Genomic DNA, 22838 nt, shown 5'->3' with positions numbered 1-22838 from the left:
ACATGGCGAACTCTTTCAAGGAGTCTGTGAAGATGAGTCCTTTAACTCCACCTGTACTGACTTGCCATTTGGGCTGCTCTGTGACAGACCACTCACCCTGGCCTGCTGACGCTTCCCTTGAGCAGCGTTTCGTTGGCACCCATTGGGGCACTGCCCGTGAGACTGTGAGCACCTTGCAGGACAAGGCTATTTCTTCTTTTACCTGTGGTCTGTGATGCAGATATGGCTCTTCCTAAACAGTTGAAAATAGCAGTCACAGAAGGAAGCTTAGCAATGCCCCATTTTGTGAGATACTCACAAAATTTTGAATGTGTATACGCATAAGTATGTATACGTGTGTGTAAGATAAGTAAAATACCTTTACATTAATAGCATTTGCTAAATTTGGCATTAATCTGCATTTTTTCTCTCTGCCACATGATGGAGATAATGGTGTAAGATATATAAACAGTGCTGCATGGGTCATGCACTTCAAAGAAAGAAGTTTCAACTTGTTGGTTTATAGTAGTTGTTCCATTAATGTTGGTTTTGCACTAGCCTTGATGGGGTAATTTTCTCATAGTATCTGTGGGGTGTTTTGTTTAAAGCAACATTTGGTTGCTTGTCTGTTGGGTTTTTTTTGTTTGTTTGTTTTCCACAAAAGACAAATATGCAGGAATACCCTTACCAAATAATCAGGGCTATCGATACAGCAAAACACCAAAGTTCGTATTTGGTAAAACATTCAAAGAATTTGCTTAGCTTGCATTAACTTTATTGGGACTTTAAGTTGCACTTAAATGTACACAGTTTGAGCTCAGATACAGCTACTAGTAGGGCTGTTGTGTACACTTCTGTAAAAGCAAGGAATTTGCAGCAGTTCCTGCTTAAGAAGTTAAAAAGAGCACATCCTAGATCTGCTCTCACCATGAGTCTGTGTCTGTGCATCCTGGGAAGGACATGGTAGGATCCAAATTAGTTGATCCCTGTGTTGTATGCTGGAACCCTTGCATCTGCTCTCTCCTCTTTTCTCCATCTTGAGCATGGGTCCTGATCCAGAAGCTGTCGAAGCCACATGTGCAAAATTCCCAGCGATTTCAATGAACTTTGGATCAGGCCCATATGCAAAGGCAGAGATGGATTTTCCCATGGAAATTTTTTTGGTGACATTCAGAAATCTCCTGGTGAGAGATGTATTTAATTTTTATGGTGAGAGCTGCTGTGTTATATTTGTAATCATAATGTAGTAACAAGACATTTGTAACAAAACTACTATAGGTTGAGATACATCCAGGAAGGGAGAACCACATGTTTCTTCCCAATCTGTTAATTTTTTTTGTGGCTGTTACTCTGAGGACAAGAGTTCCTATGCTGATGTCAGTGCAATTACAGCTGCACTGTTGTCAAGTTTCTTTGATTGAATATTTGCTGGATGAAGCAATACTCTCACTCCTCTCCATAGATCTACCTGCCTTGTGAATCAAACATGCTGCTTGTTTAATTCCTTGTGTTTAGGTCCTTGTATCTCCTGCAAAATTCTCATTTGAGGAACTGTTCAACTCTGTGATACTGCAAATCTGTCAGGCCAGTGTCTGCCTATAATTTTTTTTTCTTTGATTAGAGTTTAAAAGTTTGTATTTAGAGGCTCTCCTTTGGTAGGTGCCTTTCATAATGCATTTTTGTAATTAACCTTACATTTAAAGTGTTACAAGTATGTAAAAGGTAAAAGGTTAAAATGCCTTCAAAGTTAGCGAACAGACATGCTTCCCGGCCAGCAGCACATAACCATGGGCGTGTGTGCACCCACGTATTGATGTAATAGTTTCTCCAAATGTTAGGGTTTTTCCTCAGAAGACTTTTTCCAGAAATGCTGCACTCCGTGCTCTAGGGTTCTGCTCCTATGTTTTTTTCATGAGAACAAAGATTAGTCCTTCATGGTCCTAAACTCAATGCATGTGCACAACTTAAAGGCATTACCTACCAATAAATAGGAGATTAGCTGCGGCTTGTGTATTTCCTGATCAGTTCAGGTTTTTTCAGATGGCTCGTTGTTATCCCGTTTCCTTTAACGATGGGACACTTTAATGAGTTTGCCATCTGACATACATCTGCTTCCTGTTAAACAATACCTTCATTCTTCTAGAGCTGCTAAACTCATCTTTTATCCTACAAGATTTTTATCTGCGCCTTGAAAACAGCATGTGCAAATCGATGTCAGTTGAGGATTTTTTTGATATGTTGTTTTCAAGAAGGAATAGCAAAACAGGCATCTCCTTTAGTGTGTGTGTGTTGGAGAATGGGAGAACATGGATATTATTTGTCTAATTAGGGGCTGGTCAGTCCAGCTGCTGTTCAAAGTCCAGTAAGATCAGCTTCTGTGGCTAACATTGTACAATTTCTAATAGTTATTCTGTCCTGCCAGCAGAGTAAGGGGCTGGTGCAAAAAGGGGGAATTTTGAAGGCTGTTAATATTGTTTCTTTGAGGAAAGAGCCTTCAATAGCTCAATGATGGTCTGTCTCATGCATGTGCAAAGTTAGTGGCTCTGTGATCGTCAGGCTCTCTTAAATCAATCCAGCCTGCATTGAGTTTGTGCATCTGCCTAAAGTGCTTCTCTCTTTCCCACGTTTTGGGAACACAGAGTCATGCTGGATCTCTGACTGTGTCTTTCCCCTTTGCTGGTCAACATTGCCCCTCCAGAAAAACATTTTTTCTTTTTCTTTTTTTTTTAATCATAAAACCTTTTTCTAGAGGAGGGAAAACTGGATAGAATTTTCCTTATATTTATCTGTCTCCACATAATGTCCTTTATATGTGCTTTTATAATGAGTGTGCGGTGCTGTTTAAAAGAAAATCCTGATGTATGTGAAGTTCTGCCACACAGGTCCAAAGGACATCTGTGAGAACGGCTTGTAACCAAATTAAGCAACCCTGTGGGGCACATAATATTTTGTCTGGGAAAGGAATTTACTTCCAAACATTCACGTATGCCAGGTAACAAGTGGAAATACTTTGGGTTTAGAGCTGGGGAAACAGAGGAAGCAAGGTGCAAATGTTTATTTGAGGGTTAGTGGATGCTTGAATCAGAATAATGAGTATAATTCAGGAATTTTGTATGTCTTCCCATTTATAGCTTGCAGTTGTCTCCCAGCTCACACAGGGTTAATGTTACTTGCTTGAAAATGAGGGAATTGCTGATTACCTCAGGTGGCTGCTGGTGCATGATCTGAAACGTTTGTTTTAATCATACTCTTGGCACTCTTGAGACCGGTGTTTCTACCACCCTAGATGCTGTTCCTTGGCCTCTGGCAGTGCTGCAGAGCCACGAGTTCAACTCCGAAGCACTGTGAAAAGTTGTTTGTTGCAAATGCAACTCGATAGTTTTACCTGTGATGGCCCAGCTTCCCGTGGGCTTCCACCTCTCTTTGGCTTCATGTGGTCTGATAGGAAGGTGCTGTATGTGAACTTGGTCTTTCACTGTGTCCCTTAAGGAATGGAGCCAAGATCTTCTCTGGTCATTGCTATACCAGCATTGTCATACTTGCCTGAAGAGTTTTGTTTCTAATTGCATCAGTGTTTATTAACAAAGCCCTCCATCATTTATTTAACATATAAACTTGTCCGTTCTTTCCCAATGCTCACACCTTTCATCTCTTGGAGCTGCAGGAACATGGCTGATGGCTTTGACAGTCTTTCATTCATGTTAAGATTACAAATTACCTTCGTTACGTTCCTTGTGGAGTCTGCAATTTATCAAGGAGGATCTGGGAGGCAGTATTAATTGAAGCTTTGCTAGAAAGTAAGTCTACTTTGTCAGCTTTGTCAGGGGTATACCATTGATGATGGCTGTGCTGAGCTCCTCTACACCTTCACCTTTAGTCAGTATTGTGGAAAGTTACAGGTCTTCATAATGGTGTCTATTGCTATGCCTTCTGACAGGACCAGGGGAGAGGCTTACCTCATTTCATGCTGTCTTTTCAAATCCCATCATGGGGAAAGTATATTTATAGCTGGAACATCAGTTTATCATAATCCGGATGTATCGGGAAAGCGTGTGAAGAATTTTAGGAGGACAAGACACTGAACCAGATTTACTGTGATTATTAACGGAAATGCTTTGGTGTTAACTCCAGTGGGCAGACAGGGTTGTTTTATTCTACTGTAACTTGAACCTATTTGAAAAGAACCATCTTTTATAAAAAAGCTGATTAAAAAAAAAGGAATGTAAAAGCAACTTACGTAAAGGGAAGATTGTTCTCCTGAAATTTGTGGTTTATGTATCCTTGGAAAACAGTATATTTTTTGATACTCAGAAGTGGTTTATTAGACTTTTCTTTGTAATTACAATGGAGAAGGCACAGTTTGGCACCTGCAGCTCAGACACTGTGGTGGCGTACTCCTTATAAATACAGGCTTCAATGGTGATAGCCTCTCTATGAGCCTCGTCAAAGTGTATGCAAGTGACAGGTTAGGTGCAAGTTTGAGAACTACTTCATGATAACTGCAGTACATTCTCCCTGAAGACAACAGAAATTCTTGCCTTTGGCCTTTGGGATATTAGTACTGTCAAAATCCTCTTCATAACTGTTGGCTTTTCTCCCATTGCTGTTAATGTAAGGAACAGCGGAGGTATGGGTGAGAGCAGTTTCTGGGACAGAGGTACGGTTTCAGGGATGTTGGGAAGGCTCTGACAAGGTGAGCCTATTTCCTCCTCTGGCTGTTTATGCCAATCTCTCCTTCAGTATTTAACATTTGTAAAAACAGATAGGTCTTCTGGAGAGCAAAGCCCGCTGAACTGGAGACAGAGAAAACCTGAATAAACAAACATGTGCCACAGATTAGTAAGAACATCTGTAGGTTTTATATTGTTTTGAGAACACATACCACATAGTTTTTCATTTCTTCTGCTTTTCCAGTTTCTCCCTTTCTTTCTGTCTCTCTCTTTTCTTCTTTTTAAATATATTGCTAATAAAGGTTGGAGGAAGAAAGCACAGCTGGACTATGCATGACATGCCACTGTTTAATTTCTAGCTCGGAGGATGAGAAGATGAGTAGTTTTATTGTATCCTAGAAGAGAATAAAGCCACATGCAAATTCCAGCCGTGGACATCTGTTTCCTCTTTGTGTGAAAGAATACTCATATTTGGAAGGGAATCCCAGTTCTGAAGAGGCTGATGAGGTTCCCCCCCCCCCCCTTTTTGGTTCTCCCCCCCCTTCTTTGCCACTCCTTCACCATGTTCTCCTTGCTCCCTGACTGCTGTGTTTCCCTCAGGACAATGTCAGCTTGCAATTTAGCATCAGATATTGAACGAGTGAATTTTGAGTTACTTTAAAATGTTGTGTTGTAGTTACAAAGAGTATTATTAAGCTCCTCCTTAAATTTCTTTTATTTAATTAAACTGTATTTGGTGGGATGACTTTTGCTCTGTCATCAATCTTCAGTACTTGCAGGTTGGTATTGTTTTTAGAAGCGAGATGTGTGTATCTGTTGCTCTGGCTGTGAGGTGCAACTATTTCTAGAAGTAACTTAAAAATAATCTTTTAAAATCCTTCTGTATCAGGGGAATTAAGTAGATATATAGAAATAAGAATCTGCAATGTTCATTACATTAAGTTAGGCATCAGGTGCTAAGGACTACAGGGAGCAGAGTAAATGATAATTTCACTGACCTATAAAACATTTTAGAATAATGATTTACAGCTGTCTGAGGGCTTTAAACTTTGTGTGTGTGTAAGAGTTGACTCTTTTGAACAAACAGCACAGTTATATAACATTAGGCCAGACATGAGAACTGGTACTCTCTGTCTATTTTATATTAACATTGAATGAGAGGTTGGTGGAGCTCGCCAGGGTTTCATATTTGCTGGCAGAAAGTTACCCACATGTGTGGACCACATTTTTATTGTTGCCTTAGCCTATTTCAGGCATAAATATCTCTGCCTGGCAGGGTGTGATTCTGTTCATTGCTGAAGAGCTTTTTTTCTAAAAAGCAAAATATGAAAAGGAGTGAAATGCTGTAAATGTTCAAATTAAGAAGTGTCCCCAGACTACGAGATTTTGTCACGCCTGTCGTGGTAGAGGAATAAAGGGCAATAAGCCATCTAAAGGCTTTTTCATTGTTGGATGAGTTACCCTTGCAGAGCTATTTCTTTTTACATATATCAATCCTACTTTTGGGCGTGGGCTGTTTAGTCTGGTCTCTTAGGGAAACAAGGCTTATGCAAACAGGGTGTATGCACACACGAACACACAGCAGCCTGCACAGCCCTTGGACGTGTTGGCCACGGAACTGTGGTGGAAAGGCAGAAGCTGCAAAGATAAATAGAAGTTCCTATAAGTTTCTTGAAAATATGCGTGTAAGGGGAGAATAAAGGCGACTAAGGCGTTTGAGGGAAGGCTTGCAATAGGAACTGAACTTTCAACAGGAGCTGTGGAATAGATGTCGAGAGGAAATGTGATGGAGGTCCCTGTTGCAGGAAGATCGCTGAACCCAGCTTGGAAATTATTTGACTTCAGAGAATCTGATGACAAAAACCAAATCCACAGGAAGCCAGACTCCCTTTCATTCCAGTACCCATGAAATTGCTTGTGTGGGTTTTGTTTTTAAGTCAGGATGTTGTCAAACAGGCTCCAATGGAGGACTGTAAGAAATGGAGGACATCTTGTTAGGATCTTCTTAGGGCAGGCAAAGGTGCTGCTCTGCTTGTTTTTGTTGGTGGTGCTTCCTAGTTTGTTTGTTTTTTTCAAGTTTTCAGACTCTGTTGAAGTGTGACTTATGAATGTTTAGGCCCTTATCCTGCAGGCGTCTTAGAGAGGAGGGAGCCCAGCGGCTGTGCAGATCCCACTGACGTACATCTGAAATCTTCCCAGGCATTCTGGTAGCCTGCGCGTTGCAGCATCTCGTGGGGCATGCAGGGAAAAGTGAAACCGATAATCCCTGTCCGGTTCTGGTCCCCGCTGAGCGGGACACGGGAAGCAAACACCACTAATGCCGAAACTCAAACAGGAGTCGTGAGCAAATCTCCTCTTTGAAATGCTTCTAGCTAGGAGATAAAAAGGGGTTTATGTCAAAAGCTTCCCTTGGTGTCTTATTAACAGCTGCATAATTTTACCACTCATTCGCGCATATAAAAAAGCAAAACTTGGAGACTCTATTTGAAAGCTTGTTTTGTTTGGTGTACAGCTGGATACAGAGTGTTTCCTTTTCTCTCTTTTAACAAATTTGAAGCAAATGTAGTGGGCATTGTTTTGGGTTTTTTTTCTATTTTTGGACCTAGATAATAGAAGATTATGTTGCTTTTCATTTTACATTGCAAAGAAATCATGCCATTTAACTCCAATTCAACAGTGATGCAGCAGCATGTGGAGAGATATATATATCTTCTCATAAATATATTATCACACATTACTGTCAAATAGCTGGACTTTTTCACCCAGTATTAAAAACAAAATTTAATTGCTATACTAGAGTTTCAAGGCCCTGATAAATAAGAGCCACATCTGACCTTTATTGTGAGGCTCTGAGATGCCACCAGGGATATTGCTCATTGTTCAAGATGACAAACTTCCTCCGAGATTTCAGTTTGTCAGCTCAATGTACAGCAGTGACATTGATTTCTTCTCACTGCCATTTCCTGCCTGAATAGATAACAAATTTTCTGTGGCAGGTGTCTGTCAAGCTTAGTTTTGCCTGGCAGATTGACTTAATAGACTCATTTATTAAACATTAGTTGCAACACAGTGAAGCAGACAATACTCTTTAACTCTTGTGATGTTGAACGGATGTACCATTTCAGATTCCTTTGTGTAGCTTGAATTTGGATTTAATAAGCCATTCATATCTCTGTAGTGAATGTTTTTAACCTGACATTACTCACGTTACAAAGAGCAAAGATTTATGTGTTAATTAATTGTGACCCATTTTGAGTGTGTACTACTTTTCATGGCAAAAGGTGCATAACCGCTTTCTGAGACTAATAAAATGATGCACAAACTACAAAATCAGGCTACATAAGGGGGACAACTAATCCGACATGCATCATGCTTGGGGAAGGAAGATGAGAGTAGAAGAAAATAGATACTTGGAAGAAGATTTGAAATGGGGGCTGACTGGCTGTTGAAGTGGAGGAGATAACTGCAGAAGCATTTAGGAAGGGGCAAAGCAGACCTGCAGATACAGCTGTAGGGCAATTCTGGCACAGGCTAGTATTTTCACAGGGACTCCTTCCTCCAAGATGTCTTGAGATAGATACCCAGGCTGGAGATAGCAAAGGCAGGGTTGGTACCAGAGGTGGATATTGGGCAGGGCTTGTCAGAGTGGTGAAGGAGCAGGAAGAGCCAGAAGAATTTAGTTGAGAGATTGGAGGAGGAAGAAGCTATAAGGGAAGACATAACCTTGGAAAGTGATGTGTCTTGTTGCAAAGGATCCCTCTGTTCATGGTGAAAACTGACTTATTACGCATGGTAGCCCTGCACAGCCTACAGAGCTGACAGATGTATGTTTGCTTTTTTCCCCGGTGTGTTAAGAGAGTTGGTCACGAGGCATTTATCAGGGCAAAATCTGTAGAGGAGCTGGAAATGCACAGGCACTGCTGAGGACACATGGCAGCAGGAATGAGCCTAGGTAGAGATACAGGTGGTTGCTGGACAAAAGAACCTCTTGTTATAGGTGATGAGAAGAGAACCACCACACGTCTCCCTTGGGTTTTGGTAGGGTCGTGGTAGCTCTTCACAACCTCCTTTTAATTCTCTAGGGAGCTTGTTAATGTGAGATCACTGGTAGATGTTCAGAAAAGTTTCTCTCTGCAGCTGATGCCCAAACTGCAAAGCCCTGGTTGGAGCACAACTGTTTTCAGCTCAGCATTTGTGAGAGTGTGTATTGCTGAAGATGTTTTTTTGCCAGGCTGTGTTCCTGGCCTTGGGAGCGTGTTTCTTCAACCATCCTTATGGCTTTCTTGGCGAAGCGTCAAACCAAGAATGTCCCTGCAGTAGATCATACTGCTTATTGCTCTTCTAGGCCACCCTGGTAACAATACCTTAACCTCTCGGCAGGGAATGTGATAAACAAAGTAAAACTGCTTTAGTGAAACCAGTCACTATGGCAGCATACATAAAGTGTCCTTAAAGATTTGTAAATGTAATAAGCTGCAGTTCACTGAGTGAACAATAACTGTTCCTAATTTATCCAGTGAGGAACATGCCAACCTAATTTGCTTTTGTAACATTATGTTGTTGCTTTTTTTTTTTTCTTTTCCCACCTCTCCAGATTCCTTTCTCTCTGTTACAATTTCCCCTCTGGGAGTCCTTAAAGGTAAGTCCTCTTTAATGATAGAAATATAAGTTATACATTTCACAAAGGCTTTCCATGGTAACTTATCTAACTTGATTATCACAATTATGGGCACATCCAAGAATCGGTAAGTATGTACCAACCTACCTGTGCATGTGAAGATCATTTGCCTGAATATCTGAAAAATAACAGGGAACATCTAACCCCTGATGTGTGCCATGCAGTCTAAATTTTACTCCCCAGCATGCCAGAAATCTTATCTGCTACCCTAGCTATTTTTACTGGTTAGTGTGGGAACCATCTTGTGTTGTGGTTCTCTTTTATTTTATTTTAATTTTTTTAGTGTTTCACTCTTCAAGGTAACAGGCAATTGCAAATGATACAGAGAAAACTGATTGAGCCTGGGTTTGTGTACAGGAAGAGACTCTCAGTGCATCGCTGGCAAGCTATTTTGATTGGCTGCGTGTACGCTATTTCAAAGGTCGTTTAAAGAAGGTGTCAACCAGATGATATTTTAATAGTGCAGTCTTTCAGGATGATGCGCTGTTCTCCCACCAGCTGGTTGCTTTGTTTATCATGGCCAGAGTCAGGGTCTAGATTTCTGAGCACAGAGTTGGATTCGAAGTCATGTAATTTGTCTGTCCCTCTGTTTTTTCCTTTAACTCACTGCAAAAGATGAAGGAAAGTCAGCGTTTTTCAGGTACTTTGAGATCCTGGCTTGGAAGCACAGAAAATTATTACAGATTGTTAAAAGCATTGTAGCAAAATATAATATTTATAAAAGAGGAGCTGGAGAGAGAGTAATTTTCTTCTTGTTAAGGGTGCTGGACTTCTGAGAAAGCTTGGCACTGAGACCCAAACTGGGCAGAGGTACTGGGAAGGATGGGAACCAGTGATGGTCTTCCTTGCCCCTTGCTGCTTCTATTGAGGGAGGAGGGCTTATGTTCTCCTTGATCCTTGTGTGCTTGGTTGGGACAGTATCTTGTCCTCTCGCTGTGTGTCAGTAGCTTGGGTTGTTCCGGAGGGACGAGCCCACAGTGTGAATGTCTGCATCTAGAGGTTTAAGGGAGTCAAATATAAAGGGGAGTCTACAGGCAGGAGGAGCATGGAATACATCAAGAGCTTTCACAGAACTGAGCTGTGTTTTGCAGAGGATTCTGTAGGAACTTCATGAGCTTGGTCTGATGCGGTGTCTGGGTATTGTCCCATTGCACAGGGTAGCTTTGGCTGCCTTATTAGGAATCTGTTTCCCTGCCAGTGTCTAGGAATGGCTTTCTGTAAACTCTTCGGCAGCGATACCGGCCTGACCTGCTAATTGTTAGTGCAAGCTGTGTTTGGGCGCAAGAGGTGGCAGTGCTTAAAGAGAAAAAGTGCAGTGTTCTTGCCAAAACCACATAAAACAGCAACATCGTGTAGCTGTTTTCAGAATGTAAAGTTGTTTTAACTAAAGTCCACGTAGCTGTGACAATAAAATGTATTGTTTAGATTTCAGGCTTTAAAGAAGGCAGTTTGAATTTAGCTAGCTACAGGAGTGAGTCACTTAGGATGAGACATCATGTTTAATCTAAAGAGGTCAGTGCAGATCTGAAGAGAAACAAAACTGGGTTAGTTTGTTCCACGGACCAGTTGCAATATATTCTTCTGACTGTGGAACCAAGAGTAAAAATGGCAAAAATCAGTCTTTCATGCTCCAGTCACTTTGGCTCAGTACATGGAGAGAGCTCAAGGTTTGTCACATCAAAGCCAGGCAGTGGAAGCAGAACACATTTTGTTTATCTGAATGAAGCTCTTAAAAAAATTGCCCTGACAGTACAACAAAGGAGAAAAAACATTATGGTCCCATCACCAGGTTGGATGTGGCCAGTAGCATCAACAGGAGTATGATTCAGGCTAGGGCTTCTCACGGGTGCGTGAGGAGACAGTAATTAAGAAGAGGTAGGAGGGCAAAGTGCAAGAGATGAACGGTGTGCAGCGTGAACATGGAATAATTTGCTGAAGGTGTTGGTTAGATAATGTCTGAGGGACTGTTCTGCACTGTATTAATGGGATTACTTGGGAAAGTAAATGCGGGAGCAGTTGTGTATGATGTGTGTGGATCATCTCACAGAGGAGAACAGAACAAGTGCTGTGGCTGTGTCATTTTTAAAACCATTAGTACAAAGTTACATGAGAAGATGGATGATAGACTCAGTCTTGTAATTCTCTGAACAAGCTAATCACCATAAAAATGGGGAAAAATATCTTTCCACTGTAAAGGACAGTGAGCAAGGCACATGGAAGAAGAGGAGAGTTTCCTTTTCCTGCACATGTGTGCTGGCTGCAGCCAGCAGCAGGGTGTTAAGCTTAAAGAAGCCTAATAAAGGCTTGTCGTAGGCAGCAAATCAGGTGTTTCTATATCCCATTTTCTCTATCTGTTTTGCTTCAAGCTGCTATGGTTATTCTTTATGCTTCCAGCAGGCTTTAGCCACAGAATTGACATGCACTGTTTTCTTCTGTCTGTGAATGTAAACCATCTGTCCTATGTGAGAGTAAACTTGCATATCATGCACTAAAATAAGTTAGAAGAAGAAGAGGAGAATGTTGTATAGACTACTGAACTATAAAGTTACTTGCACTGTGTGTGCTGGAAAAGGGGGTATTGCAGTAATTAGCAAGGAATAGATACTGCTTCAAATGCTGGCTTTACTTCCAGTTACTCAGGTGAACACACAATTTGGAAACAGTCAATAGACTCATTTCTTAGATCACAGTGACTCAAGAAACAGCAGTAAAGAAAACTCCTTTTTTTTTTTTGGATGTAGGTAGCATCCACTGCTATATTGCATGCTTAATGTCCTTTCGCTTCCCAGTTCTTCATTTTGCTATATTTTGATTTAGGCAGAGATTATTGATACGAACCAAAGGGAAGACGGAAACTGTGCTATGATGTATCAGATTTCAGGACAGACATTGTAATTGTCTACTAGGGTGAATTAGTCTAGTGCTTTTCTGTCTTTTTAGCCCAAGCCTTACAGCTAAAACAGTTTTTAAGTCTTCTCAGAGTTCAGGAAAAGAAGGGGCATTTCAAATTTCCTTCACTCTCTGCTATACCAGCCCTTGGAGGAGCACCATGGCTGATTACCACTGTAGCAGTTTGATCAGGTTTAGGTTCTTTTAGGTGGGGCTAATGCTTCTGATCCCATGTCAAAGCTAGCTGGCCATGAAGAAAGGCAGCAGAACATAGTGGTGGCATGCTTCCCAAATGCCAGCCGAGCACACTGCCTTCCATATTAGTTCAAGTTTTGGAATAACGTTGTAAGATACAGCCCCCTTGTATGCTGCCTTGGAATTTCCAGGGTGCCTCTGTAACTTGCTTAGGAAATACCGTATGTGTGTTCTTCATTGTGGGAAGTTCAAATTACAGGGTCTGTGTATTTGGCATGGAATTGTGGTGGGTTACAGGGAGTCTGGCGCAGCTCCCTTGCTTTCACTCTGCTGCCAGGGGTGTGAGTCTCCACTCGCATGACTGTTGCACTGTGGAGTTCATCCTTTCTGTGTGATCTTCCGTTCTGCTCTGTTCAGGCGTTTTATTCAGCACTTCTAATCATCATATCTGAGTCCCTACCAACAGGACATAAATTATTTATCATTTGTTTCATGTTGCGTTTTAATCCGTAATTTTTCTCTTTTAGACTTAACTGAGAAAAAAGCCTTTAATTTCTGCTGTGGGGATATTGCAGAAATACAGGGCATCAGGTTTTTTTCAACAAAATTGAGTTTAAAGCCCCCCTCCAAAATCATGAGCCTCTGGTTAGGTTTGAGTCCAGAAACATCTTGTCAAAAATGCCTGCTGCTTATGTCTGAGGGGAAATGGTCAGCTCCCTCGGAGAATGGTGCTGTGCATAAGATAAACCCGTCTCAGGTGAAGTAAGACTCAGTCCTCTTGGGTTTTATATTTCTGCATGTTGGCTGCGCTTCAGAGCCTCTGAGAGTTACTCCAACGCAGCTGTACATAGAGAACACTCTCTTTATAGACCAAACATATTGTATGTCTGGAGAAAAGGCTCTGGTAGCCAGTGAGGAGGGAAGGAACAGGCAGGACAGGAGGACATGGGTCTCAAATGAGTAGACTTGAAAAATAGGGGGTTTTTGTTTGGTTGGTTGTTTTTTTAAGGAGGGAAAACAAACCTACTATCCTGGGAACCTTTTCTCTTTTTCATTAGACACGTTTGATTCTGAGATGAGACACTTGGACATTGCTAAGACTATATAACATCAGAGTCAGGCTGATTTCACCCTGCAGACTGTGTGTGCCAGCGAATCCTGCTCTTGCACACGCAGCCTCTCTGGGAGGGTGGGCACAGACTGTGCTGCTCCGCTGGCCCAGGAGCTGCAAGGAAGGATAAAAATCTTGGACTGACCATGCTCAAGATGATGTTCTGGCTCTTCTGGCACTCCGTGGGGCCAGGATTTCCCTCTTTGTCTTGGTGCTGGGCAAAACCTAAAGCTCTTAGACTTTCTGCAGCTTTAGTGAGCCCACGTGGGTTTTTTTTGTCAGTGGCTTTAGCAATAAGATAATTTTCTCAAATCTGTAAGTCTCACAAATTAACAGGTGTGTTACAAAGAGATTTGGTTGGACCTTCAGAGGCAATAGCTAGAGATGAGCTGAGATACACGGGCAGGTCTCTCTTGTGGGATTTTGTAATGACTATGGTGGCATGTGATAGTGGTGTAAGGTGTTGAACAAGCAGAGGAATGCTTTGGTGGCTTCAGGAGATGAGAACGGTTTGAAGAGTACACACAACCATGTTTCCACCCTGTGAAATAAGCGGGGCATTGCAGTAAAGAGAATGGGGAGAGTCCAGCCGTTCCCCTGTGACGCTGAGCAATAGCAGAAGGTTAGTTGGGTCAGAACAGAAGTTCCCTATGTTGTTCCTAAACTGGTTTCTGCCCACACGATGGAGAGCAGCTTGGGATTGGGCTTACACTTCCTTAGGTCCCTTGTTTTCTGTCCAGGTTCAGCTGCCACCCCAGGCACAAGGCACTCGTGTTGAGAGGAACAGAGCTTGGGAAATCTGCTGGTGGACTGGACTGTAGATCTACATGAAGGCATTGGCACGCGTACTCGTTTGCTTGGTTCTGCTGGTTCCCCTGTCCAGAAAGCTCAGCTTCTGGGGGCTGGTATAGGCAGTATAGGGTGTGAACAAGTCTGGTTCAAGGGTGGGCTCAGCTTTGCTTGTAGTTGTCAGTGCAGATATACCTTTGAGATATACCTTGAAGCATGCTGTGCAAAGACTGCTTGGTGGGTTTCAGTGGAGGGTGAGGACTCTAATCTTGGTTGGAGCTCATTGCACCTGATTTTTAAAGTTAAGAATGAAAGGTTTACAGAATGCTTCTGCCCAGGCAGCTGGGGTTCTCAGCAGTAATACGTGTTTATAACTCCACCATTGAAACAATAAACCACATGCTATTTCCCTTCTAAAATTTACAATCAAATCTGTTGCTGTTTAACAGGGTAGGTAGAAAACAGAGAAATGTAGCCAAACTGGGCCTAAAATGGCTTTCCCTGCTCTATAGGTAGGTGACAGCTTTCCTTTTTTCCTGGAGGAGCAGTCTAGTATTTCTTTTCTGCTGTGCTCAGCTGCATATAAGTCAAGAGTAAATGAAACCCAGGCCCAGCTTTAAACCCATTTCCTTGCAGGCAGTGTAGTAAGTGTTCTACCATACCTCGCTCCCTCTTTGAGTAACGATCGGGCTGATTTAAGGATTAAATCCTAATCGTTAAATAATGCTAACGTGTCTGCCATTTGCTTAGGTGCTGTATTGGGAAAACAGATTTCCACGGCAGTGTTTCGAGGCGTGATGTAACTTGTGGCCAACGCGGCGTGTGCATGCCATTAGCATAACGGCTGCATTTTTCTCACAAAAGAACAATGTACCCAACAGCTGTTCAGCAAACAGCCCTCGCTTTATTAGTGTCACAATAAGTGTCATTCACACAGTCTTGAAGCACAGTCGAAAGAATGCTATATGCCATCTGCACCAAAGAGAAAGAAACAAATGCAATCCTTACTTACAGCACTGCAGACATGTTTGAGAAAGTCAGATGGCCTTGGATCATCAATGCAGCATTTAAAACGGCAGAAGTAAAACAGACTCGTGCAGTCTGTAGATACAGAGCCAGATTGTGATGCTCTTGGTCATGCCTAGACCACAAGCGGTTCTCCAGAAGTCACTGAGCTTGCCAATGACGTCTGGGGACGTTTGGTAGAATTTAGAAGTAATCAATGTGAAGGGGTCACCATTTGATTCGGACACTTGCTTCTTGCTGAAGAACCTTAAAAGACTCATGCAATTCTTCCATGTAATTTATTCACACAAGCCTGCATGAAGCACAGATTTATTAGCAGGTAGTAGCAGTGCAGATGCTCAAGGAAAGCCGTCCTAACTTCAAAGTGATTTTTCAGAAGTGCATTTTCTTCCCTAGACACATATATGGCCCTTTGTGCCATGGAAACTGAGTATAGCTGGCATATTATGTTCTGCCTTGCCATGGGAACACTGTTTCGAGGACATTTTCTTTAACCAGGCTTTTAGCACATCCATTTTGATTTACATCCAAATGGGTCACAGACATCAATGCAGTATTATATGGGGAGAAAAAGGGAATGAAATGCTTTTAACATGAAAAATATGCTGTTGCATGTAGGCCAACTTTTGTTCTCTTTCTCTCAATTTATCTAGGATTTGGGTGGGTTTAATTCTAGGGCCAAATTCAGTACTGGCATAAGTCAGTACAACTCCATTAGTGTGAATGGAGTCTCAATGTTTATGTCAACAATGAACTTAGATCATTGAATTTTTCCCATGTTTGGGCTTGCATGTTTCCTGCAAGATAATATACACATGTATTGCACATGTGCTGCACATATGCACATAAAAATTCACTGAGGAGGAGATTTGGCTCTATGCTTTTTGACTTTACGTATAGAAACTGCAATCAGCTTATGAATTTTTTGCTTCTCCTGTAGCTAATGTGCCATGCATCTGTAAGGATCAGCCATGCAGAATGCCACTTGCAAGTAAAATACCTAGTCGCAAAGGCGAGTATGAAAATTGCTTTTCTTTCCTCAGTCTGCAGGACTGCACATGCACACAAATCCATGTCATTAATTCGCAGAGATTTTCCTCCGCTCTGTAATCATGAAGTTGAACACTGTCTTGAACAGAGAGGTACGTAGAAATACTATAGATGCTTATCATTGGAGTGAATTGTAGTATTTACTCAGCTGCAGGCCTCAAGTTTAGTGTATGCCGTGAGGCCTGCTTGCATCTTAGTGCCTGAAGAATAGCAAGGCCAAGGCAGAGATGTCTCATTCTCTGCAATGCTTCCTGCAGCGTTTGGGGTGTTGGTCTGGTCATCAGGTTTGAGAGAGGTGCGAGTGTTGCACTTTCCCAGGATCACCATAGCTTAGGTGTCCTGACTATAGACCAAGACCCAACTGCATTGGGAGCATGAAGCTGACAGATGATCTCCACCCCAAACTTTTACCACAAACATAAGGCAAAGGTGACAGGCACGCACAGGTAAGGAGTTGTGTGAACTAGTCAAAGGTTATTGGCCATCTGGAGGCCAGGCATCCTCAACACGCGAGGAGCCCATGTTTGTGGGCACCATATACTTCCCTGTGTATTTAAAGGCAGTGGTAATCTTTTCTTTTTTTGTTTGTTTTTTTAGATTGAAAGGCCTTTGGTATATCCTAAGAGTGACTTTTCCAATATACCTTCTGCCCAGCAAAATGGGGTGTCCTTGTATTCTCAGTATTAAAAGAGCTAAATAATGTTTGTGGTGAGAAGCAGGGGACATTGGCCTATGGGACAGTATGAAATGGGATTGTTAGGAAGAAAAGTGAGGTTCTGCCCACATATAAAACTTGACCCTTCTCTGCGAACATCATCCCTGTGAATAATTGGAAATCTGCATTCAGGCTTCCCACTGTGTCCCATCCCTTGAGGACACACCCGCTGTATTGCTTTACATGGTGCGGCAATGCACAGCGAGATTTACATATATATCACATAAAAGTGTTTACAAAAAAAATTAGCATGTGATTGAGCTGGGAAGCTGCAGAGGGCCCCAACTGTACGAGTTTCCATGCACTTCAGCCAGAAGATTTATTTCCAATTTGTTATTCATAAGGGAAGAGCGAGAGATTGGGATGGGGTCCTTTGAAGTGGAAAACAAAGTCTTCTATTCAGCCTTCAGCTTAATAGAATACACATGACACAGGCTTGGCATGGCGGCCTGCTTTCATGTAATGTGCTCCTTGTCATTTTGCTTTCCTAGGCTGTGAATACTAGTGGGAATGGGTATTGCCCTGGAAAAGTCTCGTTATCTCCTGCTGCCTTCTGCAGGAGGAGCACAGTGTAAGCAGATAGGAGCCATTTGGTGGCGGTGGTGGGGAAACCAGGCTGATCCAATTGTTGCAGTTGTGTTGCTCCTAATTCCTGGTTTATGTTTTATATTGAAAGAGCATGTGTAGGAAAAGCAGCGTAATTGCAGGGCTTCTGCAGGCATTATGCGGGCATTTCTGCCCTGTTTGGAGGCCCCAAGCAGGGAGCAGTGACCCATGGGCTCTGAGCCTGCCTCTGACACCCATCTTCTGCGTGACCTGAGCTCTTGCTATTCCACTCCCTGACTGGAAGTGACTGAGGGAAGGCTCTTTTGAATTTGTGCAGCATCTAGGATGGCGGTGCTGATCTAGGCACTGTATCACTGCAAATAACCAGCGATTCTGCCCAAAGACGATGTTTTGGAGATATGTGTATAAACCCAGTATTTCAAAAATGCGGCCCCGGTTTTAGAGTGATGTTATTGCCTATACCTAAAAGCCTCTAAGAGCTTCTGTGCTTTGCCCTGTGTTAGTAGTATTAAAACCATGCCCAGTGCAGCACAAAGGCGAGTATTTTTGAAGAACTTACAAGCCCAACTTACTGCAAAGCCCTGTCAATTAGTGGGTCCGTGGGCTGTGAGAGAAGACGTGTGACCTTCAGCACATCAGCTTGGCCCGCAGGGCGAGTGTGGTTAGAAAGAATTTGCACCAGAGTCCTGCCGGTCCTCTTGGCCCTGTGACACTTGCTCCTTTCAGCTTCCTCTGGGATGATGCCCTTGCGCCCCGCTTCTCTCTTGCTCTTTTGCATGTTCAGGTTTGGAGCTCTGGGTGAATCGCAGAAATTGGAGATGCAAAGAAATACATGAAGTCATTTCATCCTGCCCTTGCCAACGCAGAGTTATTCCCCACAGTACAGTCTTGAGTGCCTTCTCCAGTCTATTTTTAAATGACTCAAAGGAGAGGGCTTTCCTCTCCTCCCTGGGGAGGCTGGCTCCGCTGTTCAGTAGACCTCACTGTTGGGGAATTTTCTTCCTGTTCTCCAGCCTCAATTCTCCTTTTCCCTAATTTAATTGAACTGTTCCTGGCTCCACCCTTCTAAACAATTTTCCGTATTGAATGACTGTTGCAAATACCTGTTGTCAATTTGCAGGCATAACGGATGGGAATTCATTACCGTTTGCCTTGCTTGGCAAAGGCTCTTTGTGCAGAACTGTACTGGGAAGCCAGGCTTTATCAGAAACTAGATTTCAGAGCTACATGCCAACAAATAAGAATGACCTTTTCCTACCTCTTTGGACATTGCCATTATCATAAAAGCCCAGCATGACTGAGAATTGGCTGGGCTTCTGGCAAAGCCATGAATGTCTGTATTAATGTGCTGGTTTTCCTCATAGTCCTCCAGCAGATCTTCCATAGTGCTTTCTGCATGACAGAAGTTACTGTTCTGAGTTCTTGGGTTTAGTTGTAGATGTATATACATTTGGAGAACATTTAATTAAAAAAATACAGTAATTCTGTTTTTATCAAGTGGCTTCAGCAGTTACATTTCTAAACCCTGACTTTCAATTTGGGATTTCTTAAGCACCTGAAGTGTTTTGAAGGTGGGATTTATGCTGTGACAATACGTAGGTGCTTTGGAGCATAGCACCCTTTGTCTTAGGGGGTGTGTGTCCTTCATCCAGCAGGACCGACTTGCAAGAAAACTGTGTGTCCAAAGAGTGTAAGTTATTCCAGAAAAGCATCTTACGAGTTTGAAGAATTATGAATCCCCATTTATTTATTTATAAGATGAAAATCAGTTTCTGCTGTGGGTGACAGCAGAATAGAAGCCCATAGTGAAAACACCAGGAAAAGAATGGCTAGCATTAAAGAGACTGAAATCCCTTTAGTGCTTTCGTACAGCAGAGCTGCAGCTATTTAGCTATGGCAGGATACCAAACAACATTGTGGCTGGCCATTGTTGCTTGAACAGTTTGATTTTTAAAACATTCAACTGAAGTATAACCAGCAGCCAAGTTGGGAGAAGCGAGTCACAAGGACAGCGTGTTAAATGAAGAGTTAGCAAGTGAGGGAAATGAGTTCTCGTGCCCTGGTAGAAAGTGGCTGTACTGCAGACTGGGAGCCCGAGAGCAGTATCTCAGCCTAGCACAGCTATCAGGTTGCTTTCAAGAAAATTTTATAGTATAGAAGTAATATGGCTTTAAAAAGAATGAGATAGTGCCACCGTTATAAAATAAAATTACTGATTTCTCTGCGGTAGGCCTCAGAAGGGCCATGGATCCCATCCCTTTTTGCTCAGCACTGTTCCTCGCATCATAAACCAGAAACTTCTCCTCCAGAGAAATTCCAGTGTTCCAAGCATTTCAGGAGATGGGAAAGGGGTGATGAAGCGGTGTGGAGGAGGAGAGAACAAAGTGACCGTAGCTGGCATAATAAAAACCATCCCAGCACACATTGGCCTTTGTTGCTGATACCGATCTGACTCATCAAACTGTTTGACGTGATTCGTGACGTGTTTTTTAGAAGGCACCGTTCTTGTTGGTGTTTTTAAATGTGCACGTTTAAATGATGCTGTGAGTTAAATGGATTGGAGCATGGTGTGTGGGAGCAGTGGAGGGGAGAAGGGTGTGTGGTCCCTAATGACGCCAAGTGAAAAACAGAGACACACCTGCTGTGGGATATAATGAGAGTGATAAGAGTAATTTCTTAACGATGGGGGTTTTTTGGGAGTGTGAGGGGAAGGGTTGGTTTAAGAAATGTAGGGGGGCAAACAGGACTTCTATCTCACTGTGCTAGGGACTGTTCCTTTTAAATGGGAGCATTTGGTACATCTGGGCTGAACTGATACTGGTTCTTGCATACCTCCCCCCCCCCGCTCAGTGTTTTGCTTTGCACTGTTTTATCTGCCAAAAAGAAAATAAGTTCACAAAATATTTGCAAAGTTGCATGGCCACAGGCTTAAATACATACATATGAAATCCCTGAAAGCAATTTGCTTCAAGCCCTCCTCAGTTCCAGACATCTTTCTCACTCCATCTGCTCGTTCAAGTACACAAGTTCCTTGGGAAAAATCACTTATTACATCACTGAAAAATGCCACAAAAATAGCTTTTCACTTAAGTTCCCATCCTCGGAGTTAACTCACATGGGGATCAGATAGATTCGAACATTTAATAACTTTTTATTTTCCTTTCTCTTTAAACACAGGATCTCTGGTCATGGAAGCAGGGTCACGTGGTGGATTCTTGGCAGTCAGCAGTCTGTGGAGCTTTTGCAGGTGCAAAGGATTATATGTTATACTGGGAAAGACTAAAGAAGAAAGGGAAAAATGTGCAAATCTATTAAGTATAGCAGAACAACATTCCTTTGTAATTCAAGTTTGTTTAGAAGAAAACGGATCCAGTTGTTGTCTGGAAATAGGAAAGTCAGCAAAGGAAAGAGAAGGAGAAAAAAAGACTCAAACAGGGTGTCTGTTTGAAAGACAACCAATTTGTTTTTGACAAATTTCTGTTATTTAAAAACCAGGGGCCTGTCAGTCAGGCTTTGTGATTATTTCAAAGTTGATTTGTAAAATCCTCATCCAGGAGAAACTTTGCTTGGGTGGGGGTTTGTGCAGCTGTCTGCTCTGAGCACTTCCCCAGGGGTTGAAGTGATTGCAGCGAGAGGCCATGATTCACCATTCATGTGACAGCTCTGACAGCCATGTAGATTAACTAGAGTCAGGAGAGCAGAGGCTAGCACTGCACAGCCCAGAGGCAAAAGCCTTCCACAGCAAAAAAAAAAAAAAAAAAAAAAACCCACAAAAAACGGAGGACAAAACATCTGGGCAATCTCCAGACACAAGAACAAGAATAAAGAGTGGCAGAATACAATACTGCACTATTTATTACCAAACAAGCCAGAAGTTAATTGAATTCTTCAGTAGGCTTCTTGCTTGATTTTAGCCTACTGTAGTTGTTTCAAAAAAAAAAGAAAAAAAAACAATTAATGACTCATCAGTATAGCTGACAAGTTTGAGGGAGAAGAGACTTAACTGTCTTAATAGAAAAAACAGATTAGTAGTTAAGAGCTGGATAGCCAGAGCTTTTCCCCAAGGAGCTAAAATACATTTTGAGATTCCAAACCAGTAACAGAATATGTGGAAAAAATAAATCCTGTTTAAAGAGAAATTATAGCATTTCTTGAAATAGAGATTATCAAAAGCAAAGCTTGTTCTTTGATGACTTACAAAATCAGAGCCATTACATCGTATGTAACTTTTTTAAAAATAAGCTCTGTTAGAGGAATTGAAGTATTAATAGCAGCAGAATTCCAGCAGAGACTGAAGCTTCTTTTTGATGGGCGCTGTAACTGCACGACTGAGAGAGGGTGCATGGCTGCAACTGCACACAGTTTAGTAGATTGGGCATGTGAGCTGTGAGGCAATGGTTTAGGTAGAACTGATTCCATTTTGGGGCAGAGGCGATATTTTAGATGATCTCTTGTGGTCTTGTCCAGCTGTATTTTCTATCTTTATGTGATGGGAATGGAGTTTTATTCTGCTTAAAATTCGGTCTACTGTTAGATTTTACACTGACTTCTTCAAATCGGTGCAAACAACACCAGAGTGACTGAAGCAGATCGTTCATTTTTGTTTTGAAACAAAACAAGCTATCAGATGAATGCTTTAAAATGCAATCTGTATGTCTGCAGGTGTGATAGGGGATCATTAATTTAGCTCTGTTGATTTCTTTACAGTCAGATTGATACAAAAACTGTGTTCAGGCATGTTCAGAGAGTTGGAAAGGTTATCTGATTTACCCAAGGCCTTGCGGAGTAATTTCCTGAAGTCCAATTTGGTGCTTCAATTGGAAATTTAGCCCAGTGCCTCCATTTCCTTCTCTGTATGTCTTGATTCTGACCAGTTGTGCTTGGATTTGCTACTCTTTGATGGATGTTCGGTAGCAGAAATGTCGCAGAAGGAGCTTGCAGAGGCACGGTTGTGCATGAACTCTTCGCTGCCCTTTGGCAGGCGCTGGGGAGACCTAACCCTTTGTGCTGAAGGAGGCACCGGGTCCTCTGTGGAGCTTCCAGGGTTCCAGAGACTTCCAGGTTCATGGTGGTAGTAGATGATGCAGTTCAGCCTAGCTGTCTTCATAGGCTCTATTACCCAAGCATAAATCTTTGCAGAGCTGGAGTGCTATTTTGTAGATCGTGTTG

At 42.2% G+C, this 22838-nt stretch overlaps 1 protein-coding gene across 5 annotated transcripts in view; it reads left to right on the top strand.

The window, feature by feature from the left end:
- The window catches only part of SLC25A26 (solute carrier family 25 member 26), a 94589-nt gene that overhangs the window by 53299 nt on the left and 18452 nt on the right, over window positions 1-22838 (top strand). For 3 of the 5 annotated variants that reach the window (XR_012044556.1, XM_072875758.1, XM_072875755.1), the window contains 2 exons: window positions 9244-9288; window positions 20847-20916. Coding sequence is in view for 4 of the 5 variants with exons in the window: in XM_072875758.1 (XP_072731859.1) it covers window positions 9244-9288; window positions 20847-20916 (115 nt within the window). In the remaining variant the exon portion in view is untranslated. The remainder of the gene's footprint in view (window positions 1-9243; window positions 9289-20846; window positions 20917-22838) is intronic. The other 2 variants (XM_072875759.1, XM_072875757.1) reach the window with 1 other exon arrangement.

This window comes from Ciconia boyciana, chromosome 11, assembly GCF_034638445.1.
Source record: "Ciconia boyciana chromosome 11, ASM3463844v1, whole genome shotgun sequence".
Classification (NCBI taxonomy): Eukaryota; Metazoa; Chordata; class Aves; order Ciconiiformes; family Ciconiidae; genus Ciconia; species Ciconia boyciana.
This window is presented reverse-complemented; position numbering and strand designations above follow the sequence as displayed.